At 39.4% G+C, this 13,567-nt stretch overlaps 1 protein-coding gene across 4 annotated transcripts in view; it reads left to right on the forward strand.

The window, feature by feature from the left end:
* The window catches only part of kiaa0232 (KIAA0232 ortholog), a 150,336-nt gene that overhangs the window by 58,665 nt on the left and 78,104 nt on the right, over window positions 1–13,567 (forward strand). For all 4 annotated transcript variants that reach the window (XM_028801871.2, XM_028801870.2, XM_028801868.2 and 1 more), the window contains exon 3: window positions 11,534–11,671. In XM_028801871.2, coding sequence (XP_028657704.1) covers window positions 11,534–11,671 — 138 coding nt within the window. The remainder of the gene's footprint in view (window positions 1–11,533; window positions 11,672–13,567) is intronic.

A 13,567-nucleotide genomic window follows, 5' to 3' on the forward strand; every position in this document is an offset into this window, starting at 1 on the left:
AACCAGCAAAAAATCCGCGATATATATTTAAATGCTTACATATAAAATCAGCGATAGAGTGAAACCGCGAAAGTCGAAGCGCGTTATAGTGAGGGATTACTGTATACCTATGTCTCTGTTTTTTTGTCAGTGCGGCTTTGACATTACATAAGGTGCGTACTAATTCAGTGTGAGCAGGAACACTCCGTAAAACTGAATAAAAAACATTCAAGTGACAATGAGATACCAGGAAGGCATGATTCACCAGCGTTTTGTGTGTTAGCTTTTATCCATCCAGATCAGAGAATTTCCAGTTCCATTGTCTCAAAACACCACTCACATCTACAGTTATTCCCAGTTTCAAATAAAAACTAACAGCGTCAGATCTGGGGTGGTAGGGGTTGGGGTTGTATTGTGATTGTGACTGAGAAAATAAAAGTGAAAAAAAAACACTACCTTTTACAAGTACTATAAATTTACACCGGCTGTTACAGACGCTAATCAAATGTATGGTTTTTATTGGATGATATTAACAATAAGAACAGATCACTACTCAAAATGGTAAATTTGAGAAGTGGTCAGAATCGAACCGGTGGTCTCTTGATTACAAGTCACGTTTTACAAGACAAAAAACGCTGATGGAAAGGTGTGAGGGGATTTAAGGTGGACCAAAATTACGAGTTCTTTCGTAGGCTTTGGTAATTCTAGTGTTAATGGATTAGGAGGGATTGTGACACCAAGGCTGTCTGTGATGGCTGAATCATTTAAGATTTATTTGCTCCCCCCCCTTAAAACCACAAGGAGATGCTGTTTTTGCAATATGTGTAATCTCGTGACATGAATCGACGCACACATTTTTTTACTTGGTAAATGCTTGAATTTGGTAAATTTTTAGACTTTACATCATATTGGTCTTCTGGTACCATTTAACTCCAATATAAAGTGCAAGAGTGGGCTAATTGTTCTAAAATGGAGCATTACTTAATAAATTAAAAAAAAAATCTGAAATGAAAAAAAATTTTTTTTATTCAACAAACAAAACATTAAGCTATAATTATCAAATAATGTCCTTGACTTTTTTTTTTTTTTTTTTAAATAAAGCCTTTTTCATAACATCTTTGAATGTTGTTAGTAGGTAAAACCCTGCTCTGCACAAAGCCTACTCAACAAACTTATGAAAATTGTTCAAAACATTTCAGTGACGGCTGCTTATTTCTTTGACATTAGAAGATTTTTTTATATAAACAAACAAGGAGCTGTGCCAGTTTTTATCAGGCGTCTCAAACCCTGTCCACATGTACTTGGTTATTTTTTAAAACGTAGCTATTTGTTTGCGTTTTGGCCTTTCATCCACATGCGAACTGCGTTTGAGATTCCTGAAAAAGGACCTTTTGAAAAACTCCTTCCAGGATGAAGATATTTAGAAAGTCCTGTCTTCCCTGTTTACGTGGCTTGTGACGTCAGAGTGTGACTAGTATCTCATTTGATTGATGTTCGTGTGTGCCATTATCTGTTTTGTTTACATGTGGCCATTTTGTGCAATTGTGGTCGTAGCTAAAGTAGTGCTGGTGTTAACCTTTTCACATGACTTTTTACATGTTTACATTTAAACGCACAATTAACTTTATCACTTTATTGAACAGCAGAAGTGTCAGAATGCGCTTGTAGGTAGGTCACTGCTACATCGAACACTCTTGCAACACAGACCTCTATTTGGTGGGACAACCTTGAGAACAAAGTTGCTGAAGAGAATTTAATTTCACTGCTGTCTTTGACTGAGCTGCTTCGGCTGCACATCGAAGGGAAGACAATGTAATGAGATTGGCTGTCAGTATTGTCAAAATAGAACTGCACACTCTGCTGTTTAGCAGACGAGGGGAGACTATACACAAGATGGGAAGCACCTTTGGGTTGTCCAGATAAGTGGTTTCTAAAATAGTAAAGCAAGTGTGTGAAGCAATTACAGTCTACTTGTGCCCTATGTATATACAATTGCTTGTCACTGAGTCCAAAGTAGAGAAGCTTGTAGCAGGGTTTTACTGAGACTCATATAGAAATAAAGCAGCCCTCCACAAATTCTGTGGATTATTTGAGTAGAAAGGGAGGTTTTCTTTTAATATACAAGACTCTTGTGATCACAAGTGTTCATTTAATGATGTCACAGTGAAATGGCCAGATAGTATTCATAACGCCCATATATAGACATTAATCTAAATGACATTCCCTTTTGTTATCTACGCCTGTTTTATACTCTTGACAGTGGATTTTAGCGTTTTCATGTAGATGGATATTTTTTAAATAATGGTGTATGTGTTGACAGGATTTTTTTTTTTTAAATAAAGGAGGGAAAACTCATTAAAAAACACCTGGGTACATGTGGACGAGGCCCCAGAGTACAAAAATACAGTAATCCTTCCTCCATCGCGGGGGTTGCGTTCCAGAGCCACCCGCGAAGTAGAAACCATATGTTTATTTTATGGTTATTTTTATATTGTCATGCTTGGGTCACAGATTTGCGCAGAAACACAGGAGGTTGTAGAGAGATAGGAACGTTATTCAAACACTGCAAACAAACATTTGTCTCTTTTTCAAAAGTTTAAACTGTGCTCCATGACAAGACAGAGATGACAGTTCCGTCTCACAATTAAAAGAATGCAAACCTATCTTCCTCTTCAAAGGAGTGCGCGTCAGGAGCAGAGCATGTCAGAGAGATAGAGAAAAGCAAATAAATCAATAGGGCTGTTTGACTTTTAAGTATGCGAAGCACCGCGGCACAAAGCTGTTGAAGGCGGCAGCTCACATCTCCTCCGTCAGGAGCAGAGAAAGAGAGAGAGAGACAGATAAAAACAAACAACCAAAAATCAATACGTGCCCTTCGTGCTTTTAAGTATGCGAAGCACCGTGCAGCATATCTTCACGAAGCAGCTGCACAGAAGGTAGCAACGTGAAGATAATCTTTCAGCATTTTTAGACGAGCGTCCGTATCGTCTAGGTGTGCGAACAGCCCTCCTGCTCAATCCCCCTACGTCAGGATCAGAGAAAGTCGGCGCGAGAGAGAGAGAGAAAAGTAAGTTGGGTAGCTTCTCAGCCATCTGCCAATAGCATCCCTTGTATGAAATCAACTGGGCAAACCAACTGAGGAAGCATGTACCAGAAATTAAAAGACCCATTGTCCGCAGTAATCCACGAACCAGCAAAAAATCCGCGATATATATTTAAATATGCTTACATATAAAATCCGCGATAGAGTGAAGCCGCGAAAGGCAAAGCGCGATACAGCGAGGGATTACTGTAGTTCTCACTGGCTTAATCTAGGAATTTATCAATTTTTCTAATTAAGGAATTTATTCCTAACTTCATCAGGATATAGGATAACTCATGAGCCTGTCCTAACACATTAAGAGCTGCCAGAAGATGGCGTTCAGACAGAGATCACCACACACGTTCTAGGGAAATGGAATGTGTTGGAAATGCTGGACAACAGTGAATTCTTAAAAAGATATTGATTTGACAGAGATGCAATAATATTTATAATGAATCTTGTCCATTATGTGATTTCTCCTTCTATGTGGAGAAGCCACATACTGTCAGCTGAAATAAGTGTTGGTAACATTACATGTAAAATGCAGCTTTGCAATAACAATGCTTTGAATGTTTCATAACCATTTCTTGAATTTTGCATCAAACTTTAAACAACCTTACAAACAGGTAATGCATAGATTTTGACATTTCCCTCCTGCTCCGCTTAAGGTAATGATAAAGCATGCTGCATTCATTTGAATTGGTATGCTCATAAAGACTGTTATCTGAAGTGTGGATGAGCACACATGTGGATTTTTTTTTTTTTGGTACACTGTATTAATCCCCAAGGTGAAATTGTCTTTTTGCATGATGATTGGTAGATTTGTAAGTAATATCACAGTGTAAAAACATAGGTGGTCTAGTAGTTCACATATTACCCTAAGATAGATAGGGCTGAAGGGTAACTGACAGCAAAATGTCACACAGGTATGCTGACCTCTGCATTCCTTGAACATTCCTGTTACATTTTTACAAATGTTGGGAGGGTTCAAGAAATCAGGTTGCATTGGATAAACAGAGTCTTGCATAAAATAAGAAGGGAATCCTGGAGAAGAGCATGGCATGGTGGAAGGTTATCGGGATGTTGAAAAGTAAATGTGACTTCAGAAGCAGTGCAAGAAAAACTATGGCAAGTTTTAGTAAAGTAAGATTGTGGATCTTCTCTCCATCTGTACATTTTCTAAACCCACTTTATCCTGAGTAGGGTTGTGGGGAAGCAAATGCCTAGGCCAGCAAACTTAGGGCACAAGGTGGGAAAAATCCCCGGAGCATTCTTTGTTAAATAAACATGCCTGATTTCATTCTTTAGTCTTATTTGATGTGTGTGTATCTTGGTCTTTTCATCTCAATGTTTGTTACAGCATTATTCGTTGTTGTTGCAAAGTGGCAACAATTGTGTGCAGCTTAGAGCAATACAAGTAAGCCCACCTTTCGCTAGCGAATCGGAAATCCAAGAATGGCAATCAGTTACTGTTCCGTCTGATATTTGGATGGATGACATATCATGGAGGGTGGGTGCGTCTGGGGAAATGTCATTTAATTCAATAGGCATATCTGTACTAAAGCGGTTTCGTTTTGTGGAGACGTGATTCTGTTGCCTTTGCTGACACCGACTACTGGCAGAGTGGAGCACAGCACGTGTAGTTTACAGGTTGTGGTGTTCGTGTGCCAGCCACTGAGTCGGGGAAGCCGCTGGGTTTGAGTCTGTGACCGTTATGTGATCTATATTACTGGCACAGTGGATTAGAGCAAGTGTAGTGAACAGGTTGTGTTGTTTGGGCGCCACCTACTGACTCTGGGAAGCCGCTGCGTTTGACTCTGGGGCATGCGCCACGGCGCAATATGCGCCTCGGTGTGAAGCCGCTGCGTGATGACATATCATGGAGGGTATATGCGGTGGTGTGGGCGTTCGCGTCCGGGCGGCTGTACAACCTGGCGTGCACACTTTACCTCAGGTGTAGTTCACAGGTCGTAGGCATGGTAAAGTTTCCATTTAATTCAATAACCCTATTTGAACTAAAGCGGTTTCTTTGTGTGGGCGCCTTCGTTCATTGTATCCATGACTGTACAGGTTGTGTTGTTTGGGCGCTCACAGGTTGTGTTGTCTGGGCGCCACCTACTGACTCTGGGAAGCCGCCGCGTTTGACTCTGGGGCAGGCGCCACAGCGCAGCACGTTGTGTTATTTGGGCGGCACCTACTGACTCTGGGAAGCCTCTGTGTTTGACTCTGGGGCGGGTGCCGCCGCGTTTTGGGAAGCCGCGGTGTTTGACTCTGGAGTCTGGGGCGGGCGCCAAGGCCGCAGTGCGCATGCGCCTCGGTGCATCCGCCTTGCATAAATTAACTGTGGTTTAGTAAAATAGATCCTAACTTATTCTGTTTTCTTTCTTCTACTACTTTGAATATTGTTATGGCTTTGTAGCCTCTTCTGTAATGATGCAATCCTGAATCATCCCTATTGATACAATTTTCAGTCGTCCTTAATGATGCACTTCCATTCTGTGTTCAGCCGTACAATCACATTACGTCCTCAGTGATGCAGTTTCATTCCATCCTCTCACATTGACCCTTTAAAAGCATTGGCTTTTACTAATGTGATGTAGTTTAATTTCAACTGTTTATGCTGAACCTCTGAAAAGCATTGCTTGTAAGTAGTTTGACAGCATATATATGTTTGATAAATACAGGCCTTGGTTGACATGTTTAGGGGTAAGGCAAGTTCTTTGTGCAGTAATACTTTCTTCTGCTGTAGTGAAAACACATGTAGCAAGGACACTGGTTCCAGGGATGCAAAGGGGACAAAAGAGAATAATGCCCTTCATGCGTTTTCTGAGAGATAACTAGACACATGTAGAGAATCCAGTTAACTTCTTTATGGTTCCTTCCATTGGCATCTGTGTTACATTGCAATAATATTTTATATTTAACTTGCATCACACATTCATCCTGAATTGCGCAACCTGTATCAAAAGCTTCATTTTACTGTAGTTTGAATAAAATGTTAGTATGCATACTGCATAATCAAGTTTTCATGAGCATCAAATTTGAGGTCCTTATATTAATGTAGAGTCATTGGGGGTTCCATGCCACTAAGAGCTCAGCCTGTAGAGCTGTAATAACACATGGTAGAGGAGCCCTCTTAGGACACAACTAGTGTGCCTGTATTCATCGGCCTTAGAACATTCATCACATCTTCTGACACTGTTATTTCGGCTTCTGTCAGAGTGCAAGTATCTTCCTCATTTCTGTGTATTTCAGGGAACAGATGAACAGCTGGATGTTGCCGGTTGTTGCTCTGAAAATCTTTACAGCATTTCAAGCATGCTATTCTATTTGATGACTTTGCCAATCGGCACTTTGTGTAATAGTTTTTTCTTTAAGCATGTGACTGGCCATTTGTGTTTTGGTGGAAAAAGTTTGTGATTTTCCAAGCAAGCGCTTATCACATGAGAGTTTTACAACAGCCTGTGAGGACTGGTTCAGTGTGTAAGTGAAACAGCCAATATGCAGAGGCTCCAGCAATGTGATGGCACAAACCATATTAGCAGCATTATCTGTTATTATGGCTGGGCCTTTATCTTTAAGGTCCCACTCGTTTAATGCCTCAGTCAACAAAGCCTCAAATATTTTCCCTGTATGGCTGGAGTACATTGTTCTAGTTTTTCAAAGGTGCAATCCAGGTACCCAGACTAAGGTGATGTATTGTCATATTATTGTGACACATGGATCCTTTGCTCTGAAAGTCCAGCTGTTTCAAATTAAAGACACTCTGCTTTCTTGCTTGAGACTGCAACATTTTTCTTCACATCTTCTGATAGGCTCAGAATTGCAAGTTCTTTAACATACATTAATCGAGCTTTGGAATTTTCCATGATGCTGAACAACCATATATCTTTGCAGATAAATTGCAATGGATTCCGTAATCGTTCTAGTATGCGGTTAATGAGGCACCCTCAAGCTGGGACAGAAATTGGATACACTGTCTTTGACTGCAGATCCAAATAAACCATTTTTGCAATTTATCATATTGCCACAAAAATTAACCCCTGTTTCACACTTTGCAAATAGCTCTGCTTTTTCCAGATTCTCTTTATCAGTGTGTTTTTTTAATCCAAAATGCTACCAAATATCTGCTTTAACACTAGAATCCCTAAAGCATACAATAAATGTAAATGCTGGGCCACCTTAAATTTCCTGGCTCCTCTTCTTCAGTGTCTTTGTTTTGGAAATGTGTCAATCAGCATTGGCAGCAAGCAGCCTGCTATCCCATCCCTCACATACGCACCTGAACTTCTCCCAGCTCAAGTCTGTTTATCTGGGTAAGAGGTATCTGGAATTGTATAGGTTAAATAATATATTGTTATTTGGAATACGTACATTTCATGTGTGTTCTGTGTCTACAACAATCTGGGTAAATGTAGGATGACAGGAAATGTTGAACACATAAATAAAACTTTTGTCATGTTGTAGTAATAATGACAAAATGCTGACGTGTAATGTGTGAAGCCTGAAGTCCAAATATCAAATAAACATTTTCACAAAAGGTATAACAAAACAAGTGCGATTTTATTCAAGAATATAACCAAAGAAAAAGAAATCATTCAGCTTATATGTTGTTGTCGATGATGTCTGCTTGGCTGGTGCAGAGGTAAGAGTTTTGTAGCCTTGTAGGCAAAAGGTTGCAGATTTGGGCCCGGGCTTTCCCCGTTTTGAGTAGTGAGCTGCTATTATTATTATTACTATAATAAAAACATATATTTGACTTGAGTCTGTAAAACTGGGTGTAAATTTTTGCTACCTGTAAAAGATATCACTGAATGGATTTAGCAGACACACAAATGCTGGTTAATCATTTCTTCTTGGTATCTTGTTGTCACTTGAATTTTTTTTTATTCAGTTTTATTCTTGAATAAAAGCATACTTGTTTCATTATACCTTTGTGAAAGTGTTTGAAAAATGCTATGTCATTTGAACATGTTTTTTTTCCCCCCAATCTTACGCAATCTCTCTAAATAAGGAGTGGCTTTGCATATGAACTTTCTCTCCAAATCTGCCACAATCCAAAACATTATGCCAAATTTGTCAGGCTTGGTTGAGATGTATTGCAAGAAAGGATAACAGACCTTGGTTGGAAACAGTTGCTCATAAACAGTAATATGTTGCCTTATATTGTAACTCAAAACACAGTTCTCAACAAAAGGTTGCTAGATGTCTGAAATCGCAGAAAATTTGTTGTTTTTCATACGTTCTGCACAGGTATCTGTTGTCAAAGCGCAAATGGCGCATGATAGTCTGATAGCTGTCACGGGGCATTGTTTCTTTGATTGCTGGTATAACAAATAGTACTGACCAGGCATCAACCACAGAACCAACTGTTGTCATTGCAGCTCTTGTGAAAAGAATGGAGATAAATGCCATCAACTCAGAGGGAGAAGAAAGTTTGTTGTACCATGTGAACATGACTGAGAGAATAAAACTGAATAAAAAAATGTTTTTATTATATTATAGTAGTAATAATAATAATATCAGCTCACTACTCAAAATGGGGAAAGGCCTGGCTCGAACCCACAACTCTTACCTCTGCACCAGCCAAGCAGACATGTGAACTTTCTGTCAAATTGATATTTGGGCTTGGGTTTTTACTTATTGACAGCAACATGTAAATTGAATGATTTTCTTTGGTTATATTTTTGAAAATAAAAGCGCACTTGTTTAGTTATTACTTTTTTGAAAGTTTTTATTTGATATTTGGACTCAAGTCTTCACATATTACACTTCACTTCAACATTTTGTCATTATTACTGTAACATGAAAAAAGTTTCTGTTTTAGTTGTGTGTTGAACATTTCTTGCACGTATTTCCTGTCATCCTACATTTACCCAGATCGTTGTAGACACAGGACACACATGAAATGTATGTATTCCAAATAACTGTATATTGTTTACCCTATACAACTCCAGACACCTCATACTCAGATAAACAGACTTGAGCTGGGAGAACTTCAGCTGCCTTGTTGGGGGATAAGTGAGCAGGCTGCCTGCTGCACGTGCTCATTGACACATTTGCAAAAAAAAAAAACACTGATGATGAGGTGCAAAGGAATTAAAGGTGTCCCTGCATTACTACTTTTTTTTGTAGGCTTCAGGGATTCAAGTGTTAAAACTCAAAGATGCTGCTTATAGATTGCCACATTTGTTAGGTGCTGGTGGTTAATTTAACTAAATTTACTTAAGCCAAGTTAGTCGGTAGACACTACAGATCAGAGGAAAACTAGCATCACCCACAGGATAAAAGGCCCTATGCATGTTCAAGTTCAACCTGTACAAGTTCAGCAAAAAGTCACAGAGGAATATGCATAAATTGTTAAAATTGATCTCTGGATTTTATGATGTGCTATTGGGTCACCAAAACCAAAATTTTAATTAATTAGAATTTTTTTTTTCCCTCACCCCTATTCTTCTATGCATTTCTGTTAAGACAATACATGTTCTATTGCTAGAGAGATTCATGTTTTGAAGTTTCAAAACACTACATTTTATATTGGTATTTAACCAGTGGAGCACCTAATTTCTTTGCTGGTGTAGATAAGCCGAATATCCACTTTGTTTGAAACTTTTCCTCAATTTTTACTTCCTTTACTTCCTTACAATCTTTACTTCCTCCCACATCATACACTCCTTTATGAATGATTGTAGATACACACAAGGTTTTCTCCCGCAGCTCTGACACTGCTTACAAAATGGATGGATGCTTAGACTGATATCTGTAGACAGTCAGAGAATGAATGCAGAAGTGTGGTACATGGTATTAGAAAGCGATTCATCTCACCGCCTACAAGTTAAACAATTACAGCTCACATCATGTGCACTCAGAGCACGCACAAATCTATTTCTGAACTTGCACTATAATGGATGTTTTGTGTGCCCCCCTTTATTAATAATCTATATTACTAAACCACAGTTTTAATTTATGCACGGACGCATCGAAACGCATGCGCAGTACGCCGCGGCGCCCCAGAGTCAGTTATGCACGGACGCATCGAAACGCATGCGCACTATGCCGCGGCGCCCCAGAGTCAAACGCGAGTCAGTAGGTGGCGCCCAAACACCACAACCCACAGTCAAACGCAGCGGCCTCCCAGAGTCAGTAGTATGTATTTGCCAGCAGTGTGTGTGGCATGTTTGAATCACATAACGGACTTTACCATGCCTACGACCTGTGAACTAAACCTGAGGTGAAGCGTGCACGCCAGGTTTTACAGCCGCCCGGACGCGACCGCCCACACCACCGCATGTACGACGACACAGCCATAAAAAAAACAAAAACGAGACTGCATGAAGAAAGACAATAACAGAAGCGCGTTGAAATGAACTGTCCCAGGACGCACCCACCCTCCATGATATTTCATCACGCAGCGATCGGACGGAACAGAAACTGATTGCCATTCTTGGATTTACGATTCTCTAGAGAATCGCGGGCTTACTTGTAATAATGTATGATCTGAGGAATTACCTGCTGAAATTCTCCTATCACAAGCACAAGGCATTTCCAGACATGACTTCTGCTGTATTACTCAATGTATTATTGTGCCTTCTGAAGTTACATGTCTTATTGAGTCACTTGTCTGTGTGGTATCAACTTTTACTTGGTATTATCAATGCTCTAAAAACTAATACATTTAACGTTTTTCACAGTTTGGTATTGACTTTGTATTTGTCTTGGTTCTTGTTACATCCCTAGCTGACAATCCGAGTCTGTTATATTTTTGTGCTTTTAAAAATAGAAATTGTATTTTATCTTGTAGCTTAAAAGTTAACATTTCATTTTATTAATTAATTATGAGAAGTACTCTTTCATATGAGTAATTATTTATTATCTTTGTAACCTTGATGTTTGATTACATGAATAGGAGTTGCAGCCAACTGCACAACTGCCTCATGGCTTATCAGCAAAGTTTCAAATTTCCAAGCTATCTTGATTTTGCCTTGTTTTGGCTGCCTGTTAATATGGAAGGCTGGGAGCATGCACTTAGTGCATTGCCACACCCATCACACAACAAACCACCTGGATTTGTACCTAGTGTAACAGGGACTATAGTACTCTTTATGAAGTAAAAGGTTTCAGTGTTGCAATATTAGCAATTTGATGAAAATTGTATGGTTAAATTGTAGTGACAGAACAGCAATTACAAATATCTGAGCAAATGTTTTCTAATAATTCGGTTGAAACAATTTGTGATCTCTAATGAGCAACATATTCACTTTGTACCTTTATTGTAGATTCAGTACAAACAGGTGTAATTTATTATTTTGCTTGACACTGTTCGATTGGACTTAGCAATTCACACATAAGAGGCAAATAAGGCTTGAGAAGTTGGTTGTATCTTTCAGATTCCAATTCCTGTATTATTACTGTTAGTGTTTTTATGCACTACAAGTGTGGCAATTTTAGTAATTACTGTTGTTTTCTTCCTAGGAAAATGACATTTTTTTAGGCTGGGAGAAAGGTACTGGTAAAAAATGGGGGAAGGGCAAAAAGAAGAGTACAGACCTGAGTCTTGAGGAAATGAAGAAACAGGCAGCTGTGCAATGCCTGCGTTCAGCCTCTGATGAAGTAAGTGTTATTTTCCTTTTTAAAATGTTCAAAAATGTTATGTTTTCATTTAAACAAGTTTTACATTTGTTGTTCAGTACTGTAATATATTATTTTATGATGTAAAGATTCGACTGACGTTTCCAGCAAGTACAATACCTGTGCACTCATGCATATTAGTTTTCTTATTGAGCACAGTGTAGACTTCTGAGGGTGGCGGCTTTGTCTGATCTTGGTGTAATTCCCCAATATTTCTAATAATATCTCACTTATTACCCCAAACAGTTATTTAATGCAGTTTTCATTTTTGAATTTTGTCTGAGCACTGATGTTGGTGTAATTCCCCAACATTTCTAATAATATCTCACTTATTACCCCAAACAGTTATTTAATGCAGTTTTCATTTGTGAATTGGATAAAATTACAAGATTTTAGGAGATGACTTTATAGTAATTATTTTCTCCATGCAGTTATGGGTTTGGCTTAAAGCAAGTCACCAAAAAGTTGTCAGTGTTTCTGACAAGAATTGCCACAGTAATTAAAAGTTTGGACCAAATTATAGATTGTTTCAGATAATTTCCTCAATTGACTTATCATCATACTTTAACTCTTTTAGGGCTAATTTTTTTTTTGTTTCTTTTCTCCCAGGGCTGAATATTTTTCCAAAAACTAACATTTTTTAAAAAAGAACACAAAGCAATTGTTTAACATATCAAATCAACAAAAAATATTTCCTTTTGACAAATGTTACTGTCTTGCATGTTGCATGAGCCTGCATACTCTATGATTTCACATACATATCACATACATTTTACACAGCAAAGTCTGATCTCGCTCAAAGCAGCCAATTTCAGTCATTGCCACATTGCACTCCTTACAATACGTGTTGCTTTGGTGCCTATTTTTCAATTGTCTGTTGCTGCACTTTCTAACATATATTGTTAGTGTGTACTGTAGAGAGACAAGTCACCCATTTGCCATCATGCCATGCCACTGCCACCAAGTTTTCTGCCAGCATGAAAACTGTATTGTCACCTCTTTTCATCTTCTGAAACTTTATGAACTTTATGTATGGCATTATAGCCTGGCTCACCCCATGGGATTTGCTTCTGTTTATTACAGAAGTGAATAAAACTTTGCAGCAGCACGTACCTAAGCCACCAGGGGACAAAACACGTTTGGACCAATGCTCCCTGAAGTTATATCACCAATTCTGTCTCATCTCTATTTGTAATGCCACAGCGCGCTTCATCTCGTCTTTCGTTGTGGGTTTCCACTTTGAAAAACGAGAATGCGATGCAAACGCAGCCCGCGATTCAAAAAAAAATCTCTGCCTACCTGTTTGTCTCGTCTGACAGTAGCTGAAAAGCAGCATCAGGAGACAGCAGCCTGAAGTACAGCAGCTGGTGATCTGTCGTGTCCAACAGCAAGCCATGCCGTCTTGTAAACTCCGGTAGCCAGATCAGCTCTCAACGGATCAATGTCTGTGTATTTATCCCATGCGAACCTTGCCGTAGATGCATCGGCTGCGCGAAGGCACGCAACTGGCAGCAGATCCGCTGGCGCGGCATCGGCTGGTGTCTGATCAGCTGATGCCTGCTTCTAACTCTCTTGCTCGATCTCCTGATCACTGCCAATAAAGTCCGATTCTGAAAAATCAAGAGTCCGACTCCGCGATAATGCGCAAATGCGCATAATGCGAGTGTTTTCTTTTCTGCACTTGCTTCGCTGCCTTTTCACATGTCGGTGCCATCTTGCCTGTTTACATTTCGCAACTCACGCACACGCAAGGTTTATTTGCCGAGTCAACGAGTCTAGCATTCCTCCAAGCACAGAGGGAATGCCTGTGACGTGACAGTGAGATTTGTCGCCATTAACAGCTGATTGTCGCCCTCTATCCCTGGATGTCGACTTTTG

The sequence above is a fragment of the Erpetoichthys calabaricus genome, chromosome 5, assembly GCF_900747795.2.
Source record: "Erpetoichthys calabaricus chromosome 5, fErpCal1.3, whole genome shotgun sequence".
Lineage (NCBI taxonomy): Eukaryota > Metazoa > Chordata > Cladistia > Polypteriformes > Polypteridae > Erpetoichthys > Erpetoichthys calabaricus.